We start from the raw sequence: 25839 nt of genomic DNA, 5'->3' as shown, positions 1-25839 counted from the left end.
AATTTAAATGATATGAAGTTAAGTTTTACCTATTGACAATTTGTGTTAAGAAAATATTGAAATTCAATTGATGGATAAAAAATTAAAATTGATAAATGGTTAAAAATATCAAGCACGTAAATAAAAATCAAAATTAGTTTGATTTGATAATGTTTTTAATTAATCGATTGTGAGAATAATGAGTAAATCATGGTATATTATTTTCAATATATAATTAGCTCATTAATAAAATTTTATTAATCTATAGTAAAATGCAGTTTTAAAATTTAATTCCTTTAATATTTAGTTATATTTGATGAATAAATACTTTATGAATAAAACAACTCTAAATCGACCAAATAATTAAACTGACATCATGACAAACTGCAAGAGTTGAAATATAAATAACTTTATGTGTTGAATTTTACACCCAATAACAAATAAGAAAAAATGTAAAGTTTTTTACAGTAAAAAATTGGTAAATTTTAAGTAAAATGAAAATCAAATTTGATAAATCATAATATTATAAAAATAAAAATATTATTTATTTAAAAAAACACACAATTATATATACATACTTTTGTAAAATAAAAAAATAGAGATATTGTTAATTATTTAACCTTTTTTTTCTGGCTCGTTGGGCTTTTGTTTTGTGTTGAGTGTTCAACCACCTCAACAGAAGAGACGCCACACAACGCGCCACTTTTTTCCGATTCCAGATTCCATGACTTCTCCGCTGGTGGCGGAGGGCGCCGCCTTGGCGGCATTGCGGTCGGTGATGCTCCGGGTGCAGCAGGCGGCTGAGCGTTCCGGCTCCAAACCCGACCGGGTCCGGGTCGTGGCGGTTTCCAAGACGAAACCCGTCACTCTGATTCGACAACTCTACGACGCGGGTCACCGCTGCTTCGGCGAAAATTACGTCCAAGAAATCGTTGAAAAAGCTCCTCAGGTGTTGCAATGATTACCTTTATTTCTTTCATTTTTTTCCCTTTTCATATTTCCCTTTTATTACGACGCGATAGCTCCTCAGGTGTTGCTACGTTGTTGTGCTCCCTTATGTTGTGAATGGAAATTTCTAATGATTTGGTTTTGGGGCATGCCTGCAGCTTCCGCAAGACGTTGAGTGGCATTTCATTGGGCACTTGCAGAGCAACAAAGTCAAAACACTTTTGGGTAATTTAAAAAAAAAATTGTTGCAGAATTTATTTTTTAGTTTATTGATGTAGAATGATTTCCCTTCTATGCTTTCACTAGGGTGGTAGGATTTGGATGGAAAATGAAGCCTTAGCCTTCTAATTTTGCATATATGGAGGACTACCTTGTGTTTTTAGAAGCACTACATTAGCTCAATGACTCCTTTTTCTTCATAATATTAAGTTTGAATGAAGAACATTTTAGAAAATTAAAGTATTTTTGAATGGAAATTATTAGAATTGAATTATGTTAATTGCCTTTTTGGATCAGTGTGAAGTTAATTATTTTCGTTATATTCGAGTCTAGCGGGAGTATGATAGATATTGTAAAAGTTAACAAACTTACTCTTTACACCATGAGTGGATACTGCTGACTATTTACTCTCTAATAAATCTAAGTTGAAATATTGCTAAAATACTTTCTTTTAAAATAAACAAGAGTTTAATAGGTAAGCTATGCCAACTAATCAGAAATTTTCTTTGACCCAAGTTTAAGGTAGTTATTATAGAAGTTAACAAGTTCTATGACTGGATAACCTTGTGAAAAAGTTTATACTATCAATGCATATATTATTTATTGGAAAAAATAACTGGGAGTATATTGTCACATCTCTTATTTGTTTAATGAGTGCTTTAGCAAGTTACACACCGGTAGAAGTGTTTGAAAAAATCGAAGTTAGAACTTGTTCAAATACTTCTTTTAAAAATCTCTGGTTCCTACGTGATACCTTGATTTTCAATTTAGTCCATACAATTGATTCTAATTTTAGGTCCGAATACTATTTTTGGTTCCATTACTTGATGATTATAATCCTTATATGTCATATTAGCACGCCAGACCAATCTCATGGTGTTGCAACAGTGACAAATGGCAGAGATGAAATAGGGATTAAATTTCAATATAAAGGTGATTGAGTGGTGATGCCAGTTCAATTTTACTATCCGAGCTGGTACATAGTTTTTCTACATCTTTTTGGTTGGCTCTGTGATTGTTAAAAATGTTCCTATAATGGCATTCTCTTGTTATAGCTTATTCGGCTGTTCCTCTCTTCAGCACCTTATATTAGCTGAATGTTAAAGTTGCATACTTTATGTAGGTGGTGTTCCAAATCTGGCCGTGTTTGAGAGTGTGGACAATCAGAAGGTAGAGATGTAAAATCAATGTTACTTGTAGTTCTTGGAGATATGAATTTGTGGTTAATTATTGTATTTTATTCTCTAATAAAATTTGAATGAATCTAGATAAAAGTTGTCTTTATGTTGTGCTCACTTATTAACTACTTTTCGCATTGCTGTTGCTGTGGACAAGGTGTATATTATACCTAGCAAATAACTAGTTAAAATTTCAAATTTTGGTGTTGGTACAGCTAATTTTCTAATCAATACCATTAGCTATTTGACTCACCTTAAAGTGTTCTTGTACCTCTGGAACTGTAGATAGCAAATAATCTTGATCGTATGGTATCAACCCTTGGAAGAGATCCCTTGCGGGTTTTGGTGCAAGTAAATACCAGTGGTGAAGAATGTAAGTTTGACTTAAAATAATGAGTTACTCTTAAACTCTTTTTTACACTTTTTGGATCTTTTGAGGTACCCCCAATACCTTTGGTTGTGAGGAAAATTCTTGCTTGAGGTATTAGCAAATCCTTCATGTGTAGATTGTAAATTGTATATTTGTGTTACTGACTTGTCTTCCCGTACTAAGAGTTCTTAATTTGGCATCAGGGAATTATTATTCATTGTATTCCTGTAATACCCATGGAATTCCATAAATTGGAAGAATATAAGTAATTCAAATATTTCCCCTTATCCCATGGTTTATTTACTGCATTAAACTTTTATTTATTCATTTAAATATTGACACAGTAATGCTACTTTTTTTTATTAGCACAGTAATGCTACTTAAACAGTCACTCCTAAGATAGTTTGATATCTGTTGGATTGGAAAATTTTAGCTATTCCATCATTGTTTGTTAACACAGCGTATCAAATTCATTGATTATGTATTGGCGTTGTTTCAAGTACTTTTTAGTGCATTGTTTGTTGTAGTATTAATGTTCTTATTTCTTACATATTTTAAATAAATAATTTTTTTTTGTTTGGGTTCTTATATTTTTGCAGCCAAATCTGGTGTTGATCCTTCTAATTGCGTTGAGCTTGCAAAACACGTGAAATTGAGCTGCCCAAACCTAGTGTTCTCTGGCTTAATGACAATAGGAATGGCAGACTATACCTCAACCCCACAGAACTTTCAGGTGCAGATTCTATTCTTATATTCTGAAGCATGTGGGGGAGCACTTCTTGAAATGATCCATTTCTTGTTTGTCAGAACTTTTCCATTTAAGAATTGTATTTCATTTTTTGTCTTCATGTTGTTTTGTTGAAATTTGTTCTGCATTTTTTACCATCATTTTGTTGCTTTTGTAGTAATGTTTTATGCCTTTAGTTGCAAATTCTACTTGTCTGTTTACTAAGGTTTTTTCTCTTTTGTGAAATATCAGACACTGTCAAATTGCAGATCTGAAGTATGCAAGGCACTTGAAATGCCCGAGGAACAATGTGAACTTTCAATGGGCATGTCTGGTGATTTTGAGTTAGCGGTATGGAATAGTGTGCTAAAGTATAATTTTCTTGATAGTTGCATTGCGTGATTCCATCTTTCAATGGGCATGTTTTGTTTGATACTTGCAGTGATAATGATAGTGTATGAAGAATGCTAACAACACACTTTGTAAAATATTTTTCATTATTCAATGGAATCCAGAAAGATCTCACTAAATCATAAATGAAATTCATCAAATAAGGGTGAAATCTGCATTCTTACATGAATTTTACACAACAATAAAGTCTTAAAAGAGTGTGTTATCATTTTTCGAAGTTTTATAGATATGGTTATGTTGTGATGACACTACCACATTTTTTTTAATTAGTATTGGATGTGATTTGTGAAGCATTTTGAAAATACTACTAGTTGATAGATACGTTACTAAAGTCTTTGTTTGAACTACTTAAAGATTTCTTTTACACTTAGTCAATTGTATACATGCAACTGTTGATAAATATTTTTTGCCTTTCCAGATTGAAATGGGTAGTACTAATGTGAGAGTTGGGTCCACAATATTTGGACCGAGGGAATACCCTAAGAAACAAGAATAGCTAGAAGCTGTAATCTCTCTCTCTCATTCTATATATATAAACTGTGTTAGGCACACAGATGTTCTGAAGTGTATTGTATTCATTTACCTTTGTAATTGATGCGATGGAATTGGTGATAATAAAGTCCATAGTTGGTTTAAATACCATAAAAACAATCTTCATGCAAAATCTTCCAATTTTTTTTTTTTTTTACACAGTGCTTGTTTATACTAATTAGAGAATGTGTGAACGGGAGAGCCGTGTGTATGCCTGTGTGAGAACGAGATAAGTAGAATGAGAGTAACAAACACAATGTTATAAAGTTGCAGCATACTATAATCATGTTGGTTCCTGTGTCTTGTGGATTTATGCCCTGCTTCAAATTTTAATTTGCTAGTACAGTGTTATTCACCTCAATGATCTTGTCTTGCAGCAAGTTCTTTTCCTTTTTTTGGTCTGTAGCTAACTGGAATATAGCTAATAGTTGATACTTTTTTTAGCTTCGAATTATGTTTTGCAGATCAACTATGGTATTATTTGTACACTTGAACTTCATTACAATAGAGGTTTAAAAAGATCACGTTATGGTGTAACTTTTTTTAAAGTTTAATTGGAATACAGTTAGTGTAAAAGGTTATTTTATGAAGTCCTTCAATTATGAATTATAATATAATTGAAAAGTATTGTCCCTAATCAACAAATTCTTTTACAGATAAAACATTATGTGTGTGAACAAAATTTATGTTTCTAAATAATGAAAAATATATTGTAACGAGCTTCAAGTTTTTTTTATATTGAGTGTATTAGCAAATAATTGATTTTAATGATCATTGACTATTAAACTTATTTATAAATTTTTAATGCAGTTATTGTAAACATTGATAAATGCTCCATCATAAAGACACACATGAGAACGAAGAATCCCTTTCACATGTCTAAATTGTCATATAAACCTTTCCAATGGATTGGCGCACAAGGCATCATACGAGGAATCCTCGTGAAAACTATCAAATGTCATTCAAAGCTTGCTCTTATCAAAGGGTACAAATTTGTCAAAATGGAGTTTGGATCCTTTCGTGGAGTTTTTAGTGATTTTGGTATATTTAATTTTTTAATATAATTTAAAAGAGAGTAGATAAATAACACCAAATATCCAACAAAGAATCCAAATTTGTTCAAATGGCCTACTAAGCAACAATGATTATAAATGCTCAAACAAACATTTACATAGTTAATAACTATACATTGAAGAGTGTTTCTTTTTACTAAACTGGGAATTTTTTACTGAAATAAGACTATTTTTCAAAAAATTATGGATTGGAGTTAGCTAACGTGACACAACTTTAATCTACAAAAATTATGTAATGGTAGAACAATTTTTGTGATATTAAAGTGAAGTTGTGTCAAGATAATACCCTTTTAGTGTTGGGAATGTATTCGTGCCAACCTGACACAATTTTGATTAATGAAATTTTGTTTCTATTAAGTAAAGTTGTGTGACTTGACATAACTTTTGTGTAAGTCATTATTTATTTTATTTTATTTAAATATGTGTTTTGAATAAAAAATATTAATATATATAATATTAATTAATGTAATATAGTTGATAAATTTGATGTAAATAGTAATATTTAATTATAATTAAAATTGTGTGCTGATGAATGGTAGTAATTTATGTAATATTTTGTTTCTATTATTTCATAAATAAAATTTATGTAGGAGTTTTGTTTTAGGAAAAAGTATTTAATATTGTATTGTTTCATATTTGGGTATTACTAATTTATATAGGCAAACTGTAATTGTAAAAAAAATAAATTATTATTGTGCATTTAGAAAATAAATAGGAGTATTTGGATGTGTTTTAGAAATGGTGATAAAAAGATATTCTTTACAAATACAAAAAAAATATTCAAATTCATTACAAAATATAAAATAAGAAACAAATTTTACATTATAGTAAGTAATTTATCTATAGAAAGATATGTCAGAGGGTGATTTTTTATTTGTTTTTAGATCTTTGTAGAGGGTGAGTGTCGGTAGATCATCATTGATATCTTCAATATCGACTTGATTATTTAAATTATAATTAAATAATCAATTAACTACTACTATTCACATTAGATTTATCTACTATTTATATTAACTAATATTATATATATTAATATTTTTTTATTCAAAACACGTATGTAAATAAAATAAAAAATATTGATTTATGAAAAAATCGTGCCACCACATGACTTTACTTAAAATAAATTTATTAATAAAAATCATGTTAAGTTGACATGAGTTAATCCTCGTAACTAAAGTCGTATCATATTTACCCAACGATAAAATTTTGTTATAAAAATCTTGAAGAGTTATATATCCTTTGATTTATTGGATGATGAAGTGTAAAAATTTACATTTTTTTTTTCATTTGATATTATGTTTTGAATTGAAAGTCAGAAGATATTCTTTTCTATTTTGCTCTTGTCGGATTATTGCCAAAAAGGTGGACTCTAAAACCTCTCTTGAAACCAAAGGCAACACAACACTGAGTACAGAGCATAGTGCTCTCTGTGTTCTTCTTCCTTATCCCAATCAAACAATGTCAACCCTTTCAATCCCATTCAAATTCTACTTCCCTCCAACCACAGGCACCTCCTTCCCTCCCTCCCAAACCAAACCCCAAAACCTCACTTTCCAACGCAGAACAAGAACGACAACAAAAACGGCCTGTTCTGCTTCCGAGAACCCCAAGAAACGCCAAAAGCCGAAGAAGAAACAGACAGAGACCAAAACCGAAACCACAAGTGATGATGGCGAAAAGGGTATTGACCCTGCTGGCTTTCTCGAAAAACGCGGCATTTCCCACAAAGCGTTTGCCCTGTTCCTCCGTGAAAGGCATGAAATTTGGAAAATTTAAAATGAAAGTTGGGCCGTGTTTGGTGGAATTTTCGTTCGGCTTTTCTGGGGTGTTTGGTTTTAGTGATTGTGATGGAAATTTAGATTTTTTAGTAGTGGGGTGCTGACACTCTCTTCACATGATATTACACTCACACTCTGCTTCTTAGGCTCTTTTAGTGTTAGTGATGGTAAAGTCATTAATTTTAATCTTCAATGAGAAAATTAAGTGTTCATATTTCAGCACATTCTTGTTTTTGTTATGTGTGTGCTCGTGATATCAACTATTGATTATTTTCATGAAGAACTGAGGCTATGTTTGGAGAAAAGTTGGTAGAGTGTTTTTAGGAATTGTAATACACATCCCCCATTTCTAATAGACAAAATAAAAAAGAAAGAATTTGTTGCTTTGAAAGGAAAGTTTTTTTGAGCTCTCCCAACTTATGATCAAACATACACTGAACTAATTTTATTCTTCAAAGTGACTAGCTCCGTTTAGAAAAAAGTCAGATCCCTTCTTTGGAAAATCTTGTTCAGGGTTCCTACAAAAAATTTGGGAAAGTTTGGTTTAAGTAAAGAGGGTCATTGAGACTAAGAATAGTTTATGAAGCATGGGCTAAGGTACTTATTTGTAAATAAAATGAGGGGAAACTATTTCGTTTTTATTTTGGTTGTCCAAGTGAATGACATGGATATGTTGGGCACCTTTTTTTGCCTCTAATTTGATGTTTGGCATTATAAGATATAAGATGTTAATTGCTGGGTTTTGCAGGTATAAAATATTGAAGGACATCAAAGATGAAATTTTGAAACGGCACGCTAACTTCATGATTCTAGCTTCTGGGTTAGTTCCATTATAATGTGGCTTTAAGCTTGTAATTTGGTACATAATTTTGCATTTTGGTTCTCTCAGCTCTAAGCATTATTCCTTGTAATGGGTCTTAACTTTTATCAATTCCATCAACCATAGTTTTGAAAAATAATGTTATGTATATTATGTTTCCTGTGTGTTCTTGAAGTTTTTTGCCATGGAATTATGATATTTGAAATTATTGTTAGTAACTTAGTGTTAATTAATTTTACAAATATGTGCGTGTATTGGTCCAGGTTTGAATTATTGGGAATGCATCGTCATCCAGAACATCGTGTGGATTATATGGAATGGGCTCCAGGTTTGACATATCCCATATATTTTCCTTTGGGGTCTTTCCAATTCTCAAAATCCTAATGTTGAATGTGTAGTCTAGTTTATCTTGTTTATTTTCAGCTACAATAATTTCTTAGTGTGTCCACAGTTTCTTGGTTTTTGACAAGCTAGTAAATGCAGGGGCTCGCTATTGTGCAATTGTTGGTGACTTCAATGATTGGTCACCTACAGAAAATTGTGCAAGAGAGCATTACTTTGGTCATGATGATTATGGATATTGGTTTATCATTCTTCAAGATAAGCTGAGAGAGGGAGAAGAGCCAGATAAATACTATTTTCAAATGTATAACTATGCAGATGATTATGATAAAGGGGATAGTGGTATCACTTTGGAAGAGATCTTAAAGAAAGCAAATGATGAGTACTGGGAACCAGGAGAAGATCGTTACTTAAATAATCGTTATGAAGGGCCAGTTAAGTTATATGAGCAGATATTTGGTCCTAATGGACCTCAAACCATAGAGGACATACCGGACGTACCAGATCCAAAAACAAGATACAAAGCATGGGCAGCAGAGCATGGACCTTCCCGTACTGCTGCGATGGATAGTGGCAAGGAGTATGACATATATAATGTTATAGTTGATCCTGAATGGCATGAAAAAATGCGTTCTCTGAAACCTCCTATAGCATACTGGTTTGAGACACGTAAAGGTAGGAAGGCTTGGATGAAAAAGTATAGTCCTAGCATTCCTCATGGTAGCAAGTACAGGGTCTACTTCAACACTCCAAATGGACCATTGGAAAGGGTGCCTGCTTGGGCTACGTATGTGCAGCCAGGTAAATCTTATATGGATTCTTAGAAGTTATTTAATTGTTTGTGAATATAAATTAGAATTATATTTGGTCGAGTGTAGTATCTTATGGTTGTTTCTTTTGTAAAGATCTACATACATATTAGCTAAAATGCATCTTGGACTTGGAAGATATGTTCAGAGCTTCCTTGATGTGGGCATTATTTATTTAGAGAGTATAAAATTTATACCTCATACCAACAAAAGCCTTATCCTAGTAGGTGATCAAATTTATACCCATGAAATAAATTCATATATTATCACCATTTCCATATTATTAAGTTTTGTTCATTTTTCTATGTAATATAATACACTATTTTCAATTAATGTTAATTTTGGGTTTGAATAGAACTTAAAAACTATGACTCTATGTTTACTTTAAGTTCAATTTTATGAAAAGACAATAAATGCGGAATGCTATGCCCAAATAGATAAAAAAGAAGGAAAGAGGCATGATTGCCTGGGTTTGTTTGGACAAGCTTTTCTATATGCACTTATAGATAGAAAGACAACGAAAAAAGGAAATAAGCTTCTTCATAAGTTAAAATTTGCGTATGCATAAGCTAAAATATATAACTTCTCTCACATAATGTTTCTAAACTTTTAAGTAACTTTTGTATAAACTAATTTTAGCTTATGGAGAAACTCTTTTTTTCTTATTGTTTTCCTAAAATTGCTTATTGAAAAATTTGTCCGGACCATCGGTCACTTTCTTTTTGGAAGATGGAGATGGGGATCCTCTGATTTGTGTTAAAAGAATGTGTGAATGATGCTGATTTAATGTATTCCAGAGGTTGATGGGAGGCAAGCTTATGCAATTCACTGGGAACCACCCCCTGAGCAAGCATACAAATGGAAAAATGCAAGTCCCAAAGTACCAACATCCCTGCGGATATACGAAGCTCATGTTGGAATTAGTGGTTCTGATCCAAAAATATCCTCATTCAATGATTTCACAGACGAGGTTTCTCCCATTTCTTTTGGTTGGAATTTATAATTTTTCCATTATTCATATCTTCCATGTCTATATTTGTAAATGGCTCCATTGATTTTTTATTGTTGTTATATATTCTCAATACACAATGCAGGTTCTTCCTTACATTAAGGATGCTGGATACAATGCCATCCAGCTGATTGGAATTGTTGAACATAAGGATTATTTTACTGTTGGTTACAGAGTAAGTTAATGCTGTAATTCTTACTTATTTTTCTCACTGTTGTTATATTGTGATTAAGATTCTTTTAAAGTTTTTCAAGTTACGTTTATGAATATTTAGTGTCATGGGTTCAAACCTGTACATGAAGCTTCTATTCTAGGTTATGGAAACCATGCTAGGCTTTATCGACTTTGAATTAGGAGAATATAGAGAATCACCTAATAAATCTTTGATGTTAAGTGTTATTAAATAGGCTTAATTGTATTTTGGTCCCTAATATTTTTCCCACAGTTTATACCATTGACTTTTAATTATCTGTAATTTTGGTCCCAGAATTTTTTTATGCAATTTTGATCCTTTAATTTTAATTATTTGCAACTCTGTTCAATTACCGCAATCTTCTATTACTTTAGACACATGACACAATGAGATTGGGATTTAACGTGTGATACTGTTGGGTTTTACAGGATTGAAAAAGGTAGCAATTTAGAGAGTTGTTATTAAATGTAATTTGATAGTGATTTTGTATATTTTTAAAACTAAAATTTGAACAGAGTTATGGAAAATTAAAATTTAAGGGATCAAAATTGCATAAAAAGAAGCCGGGGGACCAAAGTTATGGATAATTAATAATCAAGGGACTAAAATGGTTCAAAAAAAATTTAGGGATCAAATTTGCAGATTTTGTAAATTAGAGACCAAAACTACAATTAAGTCTATTAAATATTAATATATACGACAAAGTTGTTAGCAATTGATGCCAATTTGACAAACCAGATTGTAATAGCTTATGTGTATGAATTGTACAAAAGCCATACATGCTTTATCTTTTAAGCCTTGATACTGACACAAACTATGTGCACACCTTGTATATGCTGGCATGCCACTTATATCTGTTTATAAGTTTTGTTAGAATTTTGTTGCCCCTCGGTAAAAGAATAAAGAGGGTGAGAGAAAGGATTAGGAAGAAGAGAGAGAGAGATTGAGAGAACTTTAGTATTTGAGATTCTAATTTACATGTAGAGCAGCCTGGGTATTAATAGTACCCAGTGCAGTATGGAATACAAGTGAACAGTTAGGACTGTTATAAACAGTTATTACTGTTATACCTAATATCCCCCCCTTAAATTGATGGTTTAGGATACACCATTAATTTATGTGAGAAGGCTGAAAAAGGGCCAGCACTTAAAGGTTTCGTGAAAACATCCGCGATCTGTAAAGTGGCAGGGACATGTAGAAGGTGCAGTTGCTTTTGTTGAATAGCATCACGAACAAAATGGAGGTCAAGCTCAAAATGCTTGGTCTTGGAGTGCATAATAGGATTGGATGCAAGAAGAACAGCGCCAAGGTTATCCGAGCGAATGGTGGGTAGCGTAGGAGGAAGACGAAGTTCAGTGAGCAGATTCTGGATCCATTTGAGTTCAGCAAGCGTAGCAGCAATGCTGCGATATTCTGCTTCAGTGGAGTTGCGAGAAACAACCTTTTGTTTCTTTGAAAGCCAAGCAATAGGATTCGAGCCGAGAAAGACAACAAGGCCGGAGGTGGATTTCCTGTCATCAGGATCAGAACCCCAATCAGCATCAGCAAAGGCATTGAGAGTGAGTTGAGAAGGGCGCCGAAGATGAAGACCATGAGTGGTAGTGCCAGCTAGGTAACGAAGAATACGTTTAACAGCATTCCAGTGGTGATGTTGAGGGTTGTTCATGAACTGGCATGCTTTGTTGACGCTATAGGCGAGTTCAGGACGAGTGATGAGGATATATTGAAGAGAGCCTACCACTGAGCGATAGAATGAAGGATCATCAACAACAGTGGTAGCGTCTATTGTTAGACGAGTAGTGGAGAGCATAGGTGTTGGTTGAGGCTTGGAAGAGAGCATGTTGGTTTTACGAAGGAGATCCTGAATGTATTTAGTTTGAGATAGATGTAAGCCGCCATCCAACGTCCAAGTGGCTTCAATCCCGAGAAAGTAATGAAGAGTCCCAAGGTCCTTTAGGGCAAAGTGCTGACTGAGAGAGTGAATAAGACGCTGAATGGCACTGTTAGAGTTCCCTGTGATTAGTATGTCATCAACATAGATTAGGACAAAGAGAGTAATATTGTTGTGGAAGTGAAGGAAAAGAGAGGTGTCACTTTTAGTAGGATGAAAACCAAGAGAAAGCAAAGTGGTACTTAGCTTGTGAAACCAGGATCTAGGTGCTTGCTTCAACCCATAGAGAGCTTTGGTAAGTTTGCAGATAGTGTTGGAGTCACCAGTTTCAAAACCAGGAGGTTTACTCATGTAGACAGATTCCTCAAGGTTATACAAAAAGGCGTTATTAATATCAATTTGATTGACAGACCAGTTTAGTTGAAGGGCTAGAGTAAGTATAATACGGATGGTGACAGGCTTTATCACAGGACTGAATGTTTCAAAATAGTCAAAACCATATTGCTGATGAAAACCTTTGGCGATGAGGCGAGCTTTATTGCGCTGAAATGAGCCATCAGCATTGTATTTTATTTTGAAAATCCATTTGCAGCCAATGGGTTGAACTCCAGGAGGAAGGGTAGTGAGAATCCAAGTGTTGTTTGTGTTTAGAGCAGCAAGTTCTTCTTGCATGGCAGCAAGCCATTGGGGAAGCTGTAAGGCCTCTTTGGTAGATTTTGGGAGAGGCAACACAGGGACAGCAGTGAAAGCACTTGGACCAAGTAAGGCAGCCTTCGCACGTGTAAGCATAGGGTGAGTGTTGTGAGGAGCAGAATGTTGTGGGGGTGAAACCGTGGAAGACAAATCAGAGTGAGAAGATGTGGATGCAGAGGAAGCAGGTTGGTCATGTGAAGAGGCAGGGGCGATGGGTTGTGAGGCAGGAAGAGCTGGTTGTGACACAGAGAAAGTTGGTTGCTGAAAAACAGTTAAACTAGGTGAAGCATCGGAGGGGCTATTTGTGGGTGGAGAGACAGAAGAAAAAGGGTTAGAAGAATCAGCATAGGGAAAAACAGATTCATTAAAGGTAACATGGCGAGTAATATACATACGCCCAGAGGGAGAGAGACACATGTAGCCTTTGTGATTGGATGCATAGCCAAGAAACACACACAAAGATGAACGAAAACTCATTTTATGTTTATTATATGGGCGAAGCAAAGGATAACAAGCACATCCAAAGGTTTTATAAAAAACATAATCAGGGTGTGTGTTAAACAACAAATAGTATGGGCTTTGATTATTTAAAACAGGTGTGGGTAAAACATTGATAATGGATACAGCAGCAGTGAAAGCATAGCCCCAGAAATGCATGGGTAATTTAGAGCAAGCAAGTAAAGTCAAACCAATATCAACAATATGTCTATGCTTGCGTTCCACAGAACCATTCTGTTCATGAGTGTGAGGGCAAGTTAGACGGTGAGATATGCCATTGGATAGCAAAAAGGATTTAAAACAGAGAAATTCTTTTGCATTATCAGTCTGAATGCTTAACAAAGGAAAACCAGTCTGTTTTTCAACATATATTTTTGAAAGATTTAAAAACAGTGAGAGCTTGTGATTTAGCATGAATTAAATAGAACCAAACATATCTAGTGTAAGCATCCACAAAAGAGATATAATAAGGAGCACCATTAGTGGCAGGGGTAGCTGATGGCCCCCAAATGTCAATGAAAACAAGTTGTAAAGGTTTAGAGCATGGTTATAGAATCGAGATTCGAATCGTGAATCGTTTTTCGATTTTTTTGAATCGTGAATCGAATCTTATTATGAATCGTAAGATACATAATAGATAAAATATGATATATTTTTAAATCAAAAATCAAAATATGAAGTTAAAAGATTCAATCCACACAATCACAAAACATAAATACTTTCTATTCTATATTTAAATCCTACATCCTAATTATCATTTCCGAGATCAAGGTCACTTAGATCATCTTCTTCCTCTAATATAACATTCTCTTGGAGCTCATTTTCATCCTCTTCCTCCACATCTTCAACTATATCTTCAATCTCATTATCATTTGCATTTACAATAGATTTTCCCTTTTTATCAACTTTAGTAGTTAAATTTCTTGGACCTCTCTTCCTTTTTGTTGCTTGGAGCTCCCTCTTCAAGAGTAAATAATTATTTATAAGAAATTAAAAATAATATAAACTGTTTTTATTTTATAATACAATTTTTTTTTTAAAATATAATAAAATAAAAAAAATAGAAACTTAAAAATATGGTTCAGGTTAGCTTTTTTGAAAGTTCCTGATGTTTTCTAAAAATTCAGCTTTTCTGAGAAGTTCAGAAAGTGGCTCAGTGGTTCAGCTTTTCACTTTTTTAAAGAGGCGGTTGTTTAGAGATTGGTTCAGAAACTTTACCAAATAATTTTTTTCTGATCTTCTCCCTTCTTCTCCGGTGCTTCACTTCTCCCGTGATGGAACTTCTTCTCACCTCTGTCGCTGGTAAATTTCAATTTTTCTAGTTCCTCACTTTTCTTCTTCTTCTCTTCTATTCTCCCCACTACATTCTTCCCCTCTGCGTTCTTGACTTTTATAGACAAATTCATGGTCTTTCTGGCTGTTCATTTTGTTTTTTTTATTAAGATTTTTGGAAAAAATTAAATCTTTCATCTCCTTTTTCGGATTTTCACTATCTTTCTTTTTTTTTTCCGGATTTTCACTATCTTTCGTTTCCTTTTTCGAATTTTCCAGAATATCATTGATTCGAAAATATCCGAACCGAATCGGAAATAGAATCGAGAATCCGCGATTCTCACGATTCACATGATTCATACGATTCAAAGACCGATTCATGCCAAAAACGATTCATAGTCCGATTTGAATCGATAACCCCCTATTTTGAATCGAATCGCGATTCGTATCGTATAGTTTGAGAGGCTTTAAAAGGAAGCTGATGGGACTTGCCAACAACACATGATTCACAAAATTCATGTTTAGCAGTAAAGGGTATATTACACATCTTCATTATTTGATGAATCACTCTTGGTTGGGCATGACCAAACCGGGAGTGCCACAAATGATAAGCAGAAGAGCCAGCAGAGAGTGCAGTATTGTAAGCAGAGTATGATGCAGTTTGAACTAGATTGGGAAACACATAAAGACCATCTTTAAGCTTGCCTTGGAGCAGGATTTTGTTGGTTCCCTGACGTTTAACAATGCAAACATCAGCATGAAACTCAAAGAAAACATTATTATCACGGGCGAACCTGGAAACACTTAATAGATTTTTAGAAATAGTAGGAACATGCAGAAGGTGGTGTAAAGAGAAGGTATGATGAGTATTAATATCTGTAAAAGTTGCAGAACCAATAAAAGTAATAGGAAGCTGGAAACCATTACCTACAACCACCTTTTCCGAACCTGTGTAGGGAGTTGTTGTGGAAAGATTGGTGCCATGAGCAGTGAGATGATGGGAAGCACCGCTATCAGGGTACCAAAGGGGATCATGGAGATTTTTGGGAGTCCCGAGGATCGAAGGTTCATCATCACAAAAAGATGAAGGAAAATGAGCAGTATTAGCAGTAACTTGAGATGGAGTGGAAGAATCAAACCTATGCCAACAGTGAAGGGCAGTATGCCCATATTTTCCACAGATTTGACATTGAACCCGAGAAGAGGAAGCAGTAGAAGATATCTTGGGGAAGTTCTTGGATGACTGAAAGTGGGGTTTAGAGTAGAACCGTTGTTTGGCGTGACCAGAGGGGCGGAAAAAGGAGGAAGAATGTGTAGAACTGGAGTTGTAGGGAGAGAAGGAGGATGGGACAGAAGCAACATTTGCCTGCAGAATGTGATCAACAGATTGTTTGTTTCGTTCAATACGATTTTCTTGAGCAAGAAGCAGTGCTTCAATGTCTGCAACCGTGTAAGGGTCAAGACGGGATGTGATAGAGGTTATAAAGGAGTCGTATTCTTCAGACTGCCCATCAAGAACAACTTCAATGTGATCTTCGGTAGAGATGGGACAACCCACAACAGCCAATTGATCTACTGTTTTCTTGATATCAAGAAGGTAGGTAGAGATGGAGCGGTCCTTCTTGAGTGTACGCAGCTGCTGCTTGTGCTTCTTGATTTGAGCACGGGTTTGGGACGCATAATGGGTCTGGAGCTTTTCCCAGACTTGGGCTGACGTGTCCATGCCAACCATCTGGGTGAGGACACCTGCGGTCATTGATGCCAGTAACCAGGCCAAGATTGCTTGATCTTGACGATCATACTGGATGTATTTGGAATTCACAATTGGAGAAGCGTCTTCTTCGATAGAAATGAGACGTGGAGGAATGCAAGACCCATCCAGAAAATAAAGAAGATCTAAACTGCGAAGAGTGGCATTAACTTGCTGCCGCCAGACAAGGAAGTTTTCTGAGTCCAGTTTTAGAGGAATTGGCGTATGAAAGATATGAGGGGGAAGGGCTTCGGGCTTGGCAGAAAAAGTTTCAGAATTGGGTTCAGTGGTAGATGATGAGGCCATTTTTGGCTCTGGATACCATAAAAGAATAAAGAGGGTGAGAGAAAGGATTAGGAAGAAGAGAGAGAGAGAGATTGAGAGAACTTTAGTATTTGAGATTCTAATTTACATGTAGAGCAGCCTGGGTATTAATAGTACCCAGTGCAGTATGGAATACAAGTGAACAGTTAGGACTGTTATAAACAGTTATTACTGTTATACCTAATACTCTGACCTTTAGTGACATGCTCAAACATTGACCCAATGGTGCAGGTTACAAACTATTTTGCTGTTAGTAGCCGATATGGTATTCCTGAGGACTTCAAGAGATTAGTTGATGAGGCCCATGGTAAGCATTTTTTATGCTGTACTGATGTTTTCTATTGCTTGTACTGACCATGTTGACGATTGCAGCTTTTAAGGTATTGGATAAGTTCTTTGCTCTTAGAAGTGTGTTTTTGCCATTCTGACAAAAAGAAATTTCAGTGAACTGAAGTGTGATAAGATGCTGATCTAAGTTGATATGTCCTTTGAATTCAGTTATGTCTGTTTTTTGTTTTGTGGATATAACAATAATTCACTTTGAAAGGGGAGAACACAAAAGCAGGTGGATCAGTAATCCTCCTTAATCTACGAAGAAAATAAAAAGAGGAAAGAAAGAAAATATTAACTCAAAATGATAAGTCCAACTTAGCAAAATCCTTAAAGTTGTTGGTCTAGAAATGTGTTGATGCTTATATTGAATTTAGAAAGCGAGAGAAACAGAATATTTAGAGAATGAGAATGCTTTATATTTTAGTCAAATGTATGTAGTACATAGGTTATTCAAGATCTTCACATATAGCCTCTTTTATAGACTTAGTAGAGACTGTTTCCTAGGCTAATATTAAATGAGTGCAACTTCCTTGACACTAATACCAAAGAACACTAAATGAATTTTAACAAGAGATACTTGAGCATACTATTATTTAATGCATTTACTATATCATTTTGAACGGCTTAAAATCCTGGAATTATGCTCCTGTGAAGTACAATAAAATCCTGTGGAAAGAGAGCACAATGTGAGGCATTTTTAACATCCTGTACACACCCAAAACCTTTATAGTGAGTAGAGTTTAATCTTAACTGTTAAGATTAAAATTTGGAGATAGAAAGAGCATGATAAGTTATACTAGTTTAATTATTTGCCTTCATTACAATAGAAGGATAGCCTTCACATGAGACCATCAAGCTAACTGGATATTTGTCTAAATTAAAAGAAGACAGGAAACAAAAAAGCAAGTTAAGCCATAAATGGTTACTGCCCCAGGACATACGTTTCCTGATTTTGCAGTAAATGCTATAAATATAACAAATGTATAATATATAATGACGAAAGTCTCTTTGTATTTGTTGTGCGAGACTATTTTTCTAACTCTGCCTTTGACTGCACAGGACTAGGGCTGCTCGTCTTCTTAGAAATTGTCCATTCATATGCAGCAGCAGATGAGATGGTCGGATTATCAATGTTTGATGGATCAAATGACTGTTTTTTTCGTTCCGGTAGCTGTTCATACTGCTGAAACCTCTTTATTTAGTCACATGCAAGTTTTTCCCTTGTCATCCTCTGTTATATGAGGAATGATGCTTTCTCTGTTTTCTGATGTCAATTATTGATATATTAAATTTCATCTCTGCTTTTTAAATTTTTTAAATACATGACTATATAACAACTGTTAAAAGGGCAGGCATGCTGTTTGGACAAACTTTTTTGGTGTCCAATGAGATAGTTTTATATGTTTCCTGTGTATGATATTTCTTTTGGTTCCTTATTAAAAGAAGACACTGTATTGATTTTTCCTGCTCAGCTTTGCCATCAGTTCAATACCTGTAAATACCACTTTTGATTTCACCTTTCCTTGTTGAATAGGAAAACGAGGGCAACACAAATTTTGGGGAACCAGAATGTTCAAATATGGCGACCCTGATGTTTTGCATTTCCTTGTATCAAACTTGAACTGGTATATGCAATTGCAAAGTAAACACAGCGATGTAGAGTACACTTGTAGTTTTCTCTTTGAGCCATTGTCTTTTCTACCTGATTGGTTTATTAATTAATTATTTTATACAGAACTTGATTTATTATTTATTATTTGTTTATTGCTTCTTCATTTCACATATGCTAAATTACTCATGAATTGATGTTTGAACAGGTGGATTGTAGAGTATCAAATTGATGGTTTTCAGTTTCATTCAGTTTCATCTATGCTGTACACTCACAACGGTTTTGCTTCTTTTACTGGAGACTTGGAGGAGTAAGGCCTTTTCAAAGTTTATTGGTTTTTATGGATAAATATACCTGAGTTTTGGTTGTTTTTTACAAAGATATTTTAGTTCCAAGATGTTGCTTGAACCCAATGCTGTTTCTGAAGTCATTTTTATTATCGTACTTTTACAGTTTCAAAAGATTCTTTAAGGTTTCTTGTATGGTTGTCAATTTTTTGTTTGTTTCTCCTTGTGATACAACTTGACATTTGCAGAATGTCAAGTCAACTGATTTGTATTACTCAGATTGGTTTTAAAATAGGATAAACAATGATATTAAAAGTTGTATTGATTTTAAATGTTAGTTTCATTCAGGTATTGCAACCAATATGTGGACAAGGATGCGCTAGTATATCTTATCCTAGCCAATGAGATACTGCATTCTCTTCACCCAAATATTGTCACAATAGCGGAAGATGTAAGTATTTATGTTCTTTTCATTTACTTAGAATTTTAGATGCTTTTGCATACTTATGTGCATCACACTTCTTAAGAGTGAAAAAAACAAGTAGGCATTTATTGTGAATTGGAACTATGTGCATGCTTCCAAATTGCTAGCTAGTTGGTTGCACATATGGTCAAATGCAAGATAGAGTGACTAAAAGGAATGAAGGAAGACTAAAATAAACTTTTGGAGTAACCAGTTAAAGAAATTTTACTCTAAATGGGTTTTTAAAAGGAGATGGTTTTTCTTATATCTCATTCATATCATTTAATCTATGTAGTTAGCCCCACCTAGTTGTTAGAAGGCTTAGTTCTTTAAAACGGTTCATCAAGAAGGCTAACCTATTGAAAAGATGAACATTTGTCAAGATTCAGTAAGCTGATATAACAAATAAAGGTAAAATATAAACTATCTGCTATGTTTCTCTTTCTTTTTCTTGGGGGCGGGGCTGGGGTACTGAAAACGTGCTTTGTTAATTATTTAATATATCTTCTTAGGTGTACATGATGATTTGCATTTATTCATTCATTTTCTCTTGTTTCTTTATTGATTTGCATTTATTCATCTAGTTTCCCTTGCCTGCAAGCTTTGAGGTGCTTGTTTTTCTAAGTTTAGCTGTCATTATCCTGAGATCATCACATTGCTTTGTATAATATAATTTTTGTATCCATTATTGCTCAGGCAACATTTTATCCCGGATTATGTGAGCCCACTTCTCAAGGTGGACTTGGATTTGATTACTATGTCAACCTTTCTGTGCCTGATATGTGGTCAACTCTTCTTGATAGTGTTCCTGATTATGAATGGAACATGACTAAGGTTGTATACTTGACTATAATTTATCATTCCTTCATTGAATGAAATTTTTTGGTTGGTGCTGTTCTTTTATTAAATTCTATAATTTCGTTGTTGTTACTTCTAATGTTGTAGATTGTTAACACATTAGTTTCCAAAAGAGAATATGCTGATAAGATGCTTACGTATGCGGAAAATCACAACCAGGTAACTCACATTTTCAATTTCTAGAACTATGAGCCTTACTTCTTTGTATTCTTTTAAATTTAATTTTTTTCTTGCTGCCAGTCCATATCTGGAAGGCGATCATTTGCAGAAATATTGTTCGGCGAAATAGATGAGAATTCACATCACTATAAGGAATCTTTATTGAGGGGATCTTCACTGCATAAAGTATGCTGTTCACTATCCTCTAAATTTACTATTTAGAATTGTAAACAAGGATTTTTGAAATTGAGAATAAAATTTTGTTTCCAACCTGTTTGTTAAAACATGCCTAACTATGCAGTAGGTTTAGCATAAATAATTCTGTGGGTTCTGCTTCTGATTTTTTTTTCCAAAATTTCTTTCTTTTTCTATATTAAAAGTGACTCGTTTCTGGTAGATATATATCATGTGATGTGACTTTTCCTATAACTTTTATCATTCTTTATCTTCATTAATTTTCTTGACTTTTGGCTAGATGATCAGATTGATCACGTTAACAATTGGTGGTCGTGCTTATTTGAACTTCATGGGTAATGAATTTGGGCATCCAAAGGTATGAATTACTCATTAGATATGTACATATTAATCTTATTTGTGACTCTGATAATGTATTGATGTTTTGCCTGCTCCAGAGAGTTGAATTTCCATCATCAAGCAACAACAACTCATATTTGCTTGCTAATCGTTGTTGGGATCTTTTGGCCAACGATGGAGTTCACCGTGATTTATTTTCTTTTGATAAGGTAATCTAATCTCTTGCTATAAAAGTTGTGTTCTTGGAAGTTAATTGGAATATTGAATTGGTCCAATCTGAACTGCATCAATATAAATGGTGTTTTAGAGTTTGCAAATATTTTTTTATTCATAAACAGTATAAGCTGCTAGTGTTGTGCTTTATGCACTATTCCAAAAGGAAAAAGTCCCACATTAGTTTCACCATGTTTCCCCTCCCCCTCCTTGCTTCATTCGATAATGGGTTCTCAAGATCTTTCTACAACCACTTTTTTTTTTTTTCAATAATATTTTTATTTTTATATCCTTATCCGATGGTTTTTACTAATGTGACTGTTAACTTATCTCATATAATATTATGGCTTACTTGCTAATGCTAAGCAATGAAACTACCTGTCCACTTTTTTCAGGACATGATGAAGCTTGATGAAAATCAGAGAGTGCTCTCACGAGTTTTTCCAAACATTCACCATGTGAATGATAGTTCAATGGTATATTGAATTTTGTATTCCTTTCCCTTTAGGATAATTAGTGGCTAATTTTCATCTTCATTACTTTCTGGCATGTCCAGTGACCAACCGTTCAATGGTATATGTTCTTTTCTTCATTTGTGTGATGGCGTCAACCATGTTTTCTTCTGTTTATATATGCAAGCATATGGCGTATTTGTGTTATATATTTGTGTTGTTAATACTATACCATGCCAACTGGTGTCAATTAATGTATGTACTAAAGTAATCACTACCATTATTTGCAGGTCATATCTTATGTCAGAGGTCCTCTTGTCTTTATTTTCAATTTTCATCCAAAAGAGTCGTATGATAGTTATAGCATAGGTGTAGAAGAAGCTGGGGAGTATCAAGTAAGTTTCATTTCATGATGAATTTTGTAAACTTGTGTTGTTTTGTTTTTATCCATGCACTGTTATCTTTGCATATTTTAATCTGTCTGAAGGCCAAACTTAACCATTTTACTTCTGGCCCTCTGAAGGGAGAACTAATTTTTGTTGGCACTTTTTGATGGTGCAGATTATTATGAACACAGATGAAATAAAGTATGGCGGTCAAGGAAAACTTAAAGAAAACCAGTATTTTCTCAAAACTATCAGCAAAAGGTACTCATGCATTTTGAAACTCTTGCCTGTAATCTTTTCTCTCTGTTAAGGATAATCATCTTTAATGTGTGCAACCAATTTATTGACTATTGACAGAGTTGATGGCCTTCGAAACTGCTTAGAGGTGTCACTACCCAGCAGAACTGCTCAGGTTGATGATTTTGTTGTTACATTTTAGCTTATTCCCAAGGACCAGATGCTTATCATAGTTATGCAACCAAATAATTGAAATATATCTAAGTTGAAGTCATTTTTCTAAGTTCGCATTAGCCACTACTTGGTCTCAATAACTATCACCAGTAAGAAAAAAGAAGAGAGAAACTAATCACATCTGATATTGTTCAACTCTATAATTTTTTGTTATAGTTATTGTTCTCTTGTGATGTGTGGATTCATAGGAGAACCTTTTTGAAATTTCAGTTTGGTATCCTCTCAAATGTCTGAGGAAAAACATCTTTTGTTTCACGAGACATTCATTTTAGGAAGAGTTTAATGGAGACTAGTAAATTTAATGCAGTTCACTGATTTCCATAGTCTGTGTGTTCAATTTTTTGTTGCTTATAAATGCAAACCGAGGTACTATTATACTACTACTATTAGGATTACTCATTGCAAAACCTTCAATCAGATGTTCATTTCAGTACAGGGCCAGCTCAACAATGTGTCAGACATAAAATAAACTTTAATAGAAACTTTTGAAATATAGATGAGAGCTATCTGTTGGGTATTTGGCCAACACATGAACTTTTTTGCTTTATAAAAACTAATAGCAAATAATTATTTTTATTGGACCTAAAGCTTAATCTTTGATACCTTTATCCTTGAGCATGAATATGCATATCTTTGTATTGACTACCTGTGTTTAACACTTGACAGTACTAATCATAAGAACTTTCTACCTTTTCAGGTTTACAAGTTAAAACGGATTTTGAGAATATAGACTCACTGCATTTGTTCAGCCAGATTTTCTCACATTTTTCCATGGAATGCTCTTTGGTATGTCTATCAATATAAGAAAAGTATAAGATTAAGCATGACCCTCAGCATACATGTACTACATCTACATGAAGGTGCAGATGTCAACTGAAAGGGTTAATGGCTAATCTTTCCAAGGTTAACACAGCTGGTTTGTGGATTGTACTATAATCCATGGGAAAGCTTTCAGGCTATGGATCCTAAATTTATAAAGATGCAAGATGTTAATTGAAATATGAACACTTCATGTTATAATTACATAAACCTAGGATCATGCTTGTAAACCATACTGATTCATGTGGCAGTGTTAGGTTCTGTGTAGAGTTACTTGAGGCTTATGAGGTGGTTTTAAAGAGGAGGAATTTGTAATAGGATTTTTCTAACATTATATTCATAAAGGAAAGGACAGTGATTGTAGACTGCAGTAGCTAAAGCCACTAGTTGCGTAAGGACTGAATTGTTGGTTTTTAGTGCATGCAATAGTTCCTACAGTGAGGGAAGTAAAAGCATTGTAAGAATGCCTACATTCAAAATGAGGTGTTTTCAAATATTTGGAATGTATTATGCATTTTGGTTGTTACATTAATGGGAAAATGAAACTAAACATTTTTATATAGAAATAATTTTAAAAGAAAAGACAAAAAAAGTGTGTTTGCTTTTGTTTCAAGATGTTCAAACTATGTTAATTTGTCACAAAATATGTGAACACTACTTTACATTGCTAACATCTTTTTCATAATTTAGATTACAAAAACTATTGATAGAACTACTAGAAGAAAATAAGGGATGTATATGATTTTCTATACACATGTACATAAATCCAAGAATATAGTCACTTTTGGAATATAAAAATTAGTTCACATCACATGTACTCATTGTGAGCTAATATAGCAAACATCAAATATCTAATAAACACATACATTGTATTCACATAAATCTACCATCATACATCAATATCTTTTATATCTCATAACAAACATCACATGCATTTTTATTCTAGATAAGAACCACCACAAATCAGTATTGAAATACTATTTTTTATTCAATATACATAAATCATACATTGTATCTTAATTATTCAAAAGCGAATTTGTCACAACATTTCTCAAAAAAATCATATTAAACATGTCTTTAATAAAACTAACACTTGATCTATTAGAAATCCCATTAATAAAATCAACATCAAGATCTTCTCTTAGAGTAATTAGTTACATTTATTATGGAAGACGATGATATGCGAGTTTCTTTCAGTTTCTTGTTACTTAATATTTTATTTATATGATTAGATTATCAACAAAGCTAAAATATCTTTTTTTTTTAGTTTTATGTTTAATACTACATAGTATCATTCCAGACATCTTCATCACACCCACTTAGGATTAATGCATTCCATTACGGAGGGAATGGTCCCGACTGATACGTCGGGAACGCTCAACTCCAAAAAGAATTTTGAGGTTATTTCACCATGATATAAATACTTTTAAATTTGTCTCTAAAAGTTGTTGGTATGCCACTTAAAACAATACATATTTTTGTTTAACCTAATTTTTGTTTATGAAACTAAAAAGAATTGACTTCTAGAATCATGTAGAGACAATGAAAGACTTATTTTTCTCTCTTCTCCATTTAATAAAATATTTATTGTGTTTAATGAAAATCATGTTTGGTTGAGAAGAAAAATAAAGCTAAATATTTTTTAATCAAAATAGTGCCTTTTACTTAAAAAAGGAAAAAAAAAATATATGATTTCATTTGATTCAATGTGTTAAGTGTAAGTGTAGTGTTAAAATTATGTTCCTTAATCTTAAAGATACTTAGACAACTTATTATTGCTTACATTTTAATACAATTTAGAGTTTGAGAACATTACACCAAACATATTCAAATTCTTTTTATTACTATAATTGAAGTAATAATTGCAAAAGATAAAATAAAACTATCTTAAAATCACAGAATATAGATCATAAGTCATACACTTCTAAACTATATTCTAAGAAGATGAAAAAGAATAATATTGAGAATAAATGCTAAACAGAAACAAGAATAAAACAAATAAATTGGGTTAAAAAGAAAAGAAACACAACAATGTACACAAATAAATATGTGGAAAAAAAATCAAGTTATTTGAAACTTAATTTTTATTGAGATGTGTCAATTCCTTACAAAAGACTGGTAGAAAAGAAAAAGAATAGAGAGGGCATACAAAAACATTTGTTGTAATAAATATATTATTATTGTGAAATAAAGCTGTTTTTAATAATTTATTAGACATTTACAAACCTTAAATATAGATAAATCATTCCTACAAAAGTCAGTAATAATTATAATAATATATTCATATTATCATTTAATTGTTAAGAATCAAAGGAGTTAATATAACTATAATTATTTTACTGTCGTGTAAAGATAACTATTTGCTTTTATGGTTTCAGGAATTATTTTAAGAATTTTAGAACATGTAATTCTAAAGGTGTAACAAATTATTTTAAGGACA

General features: G+C 33.3%; 2 protein-coding genes across 2 annotated transcripts; both read left to right on the top strand.

Moving 5' to 3' along the window:
• The first annotated feature begins 576 nt into the window (after positions 1 to 576).
• LOC137831257 (Putative pyridoxal phosphate-dependent enzyme, YBL036C type) lies at positions 577 to 4480 on the top strand. The gene is made up of 7 exons (XM_068638854.2): positions 577 to 928; positions 1086 to 1152; positions 2270 to 2316; positions 2610 to 2697; positions 3294 to 3427; positions 3674 to 3772; positions 4251 to 4480. The coding sequence occupies exons 1-7, from the start codon at positions 704 to 706 to the stop codon at positions 4326 to 4328; spliced, it is 738 nt and encodes a 245-aa protein (XP_068494955.1). The 5' UTR covers positions 577 to 703; the 3' UTR covers positions 4329 to 4480.
• A 2300-nt stretch (positions 4481 to 6780) lies between these two features.
• EMB2729 (Alpha amylase family protein) lies at positions 6781 to 23794 on the top strand. The gene is made up of 21 exons (XM_068638851.2): positions 6781 to 7190; positions 7963 to 8034; positions 8298 to 8362; positions 8518 to 9177; positions 9983 to 10155; positions 10280 to 10369; positions 17047 to 17122; positions 18208 to 18315; positions 18683 to 18773; positions 18966 to 19067; positions 19393 to 19495; positions 20204 to 20341; positions 20453 to 20524; positions 20606 to 20710; positions 21000 to 21077; positions 21157 to 21267; positions 21667 to 21747; positions 22014 to 22118; positions 22285 to 22370; positions 22467 to 22521; positions 23278 to 23794. The coding sequence occupies exons 1-21, from the start codon at positions 6895 to 6897 to the stop codon at positions 23308 to 23310; spliced, it is 2700 nt and encodes an 899-aa protein (XP_068494952.2). The 5' UTR covers positions 6781 to 6894; the 3' UTR covers positions 23311 to 23794.
• The last annotated feature ends 2045 nt before the right edge of the window (positions 23795 to 25839 follow it).

The sequence above is a fragment of the Phaseolus vulgaris genome, chromosome 6 (genome assembly GCF_051622355.1).
Source record: "Phaseolus vulgaris cultivar YP4 chromosome 6, ASM5162235v1, whole genome shotgun sequence".
In the NCBI taxonomy this organism is placed as follows: Eukaryota; Viridiplantae; Streptophyta; class Magnoliopsida; order Fabales; family Fabaceae; genus Phaseolus; species Phaseolus vulgaris.
The sequence above is the reverse complement of the archived record's forward strand: the minus strand, read 5'-3'. Positions and strand labels throughout refer to the sequence as shown.

What these genes read in the sequence shown, in the direction of transcription:
- EMB2729 (XM_068638851.2), top strand. Translation starts at nt 6,895, where the DNA reads ATGTCAACCCTTTCAATCCCATTCAAATTCTACTTCCCTCCAACCACA. An exon ending in GGCTACGTATGTGCAGCCAG is followed by an intron (nt 9,178 to 9,982) that starts GTAAATCTTATA and finishes AATGTATTCCAG; the next exon opens with AGGTTGATGGGAGGCAAGCT. An exon ending in ATGCGGAAAATCACAACCAG is followed by an intron (nt 20,525 to 20,605) that starts GTAACTCACATT and finishes TCTTGCTGCCAG; the next exon opens with TCCATATCTGGAAGGCGATC.
- LOC137831257 (XM_068638854.2), top strand. Translation starts at nt 704, where the DNA reads ATGACTTCTCCGCTGGTGGCGGAGGGCGCCGCCTTGGCGGCATTGCGG. An exon ending in TCGTTGAAAAAGCTCCTCAG is followed by an intron (nt 929 to 1,085) that starts GTGTTGCAATGA and finishes GCATGCCTGCAG; the next exon opens with CTTCCGCAAGACGTTGAGTG. An exon ending in AAATACCAGTGGTGAAGAAT is followed by an intron (nt 2,698 to 3,293) that starts GTAAGTTTGACT and finishes ATATTTTTGCAG; the next exon opens with CCAAATCTGGTGTTGATCCT.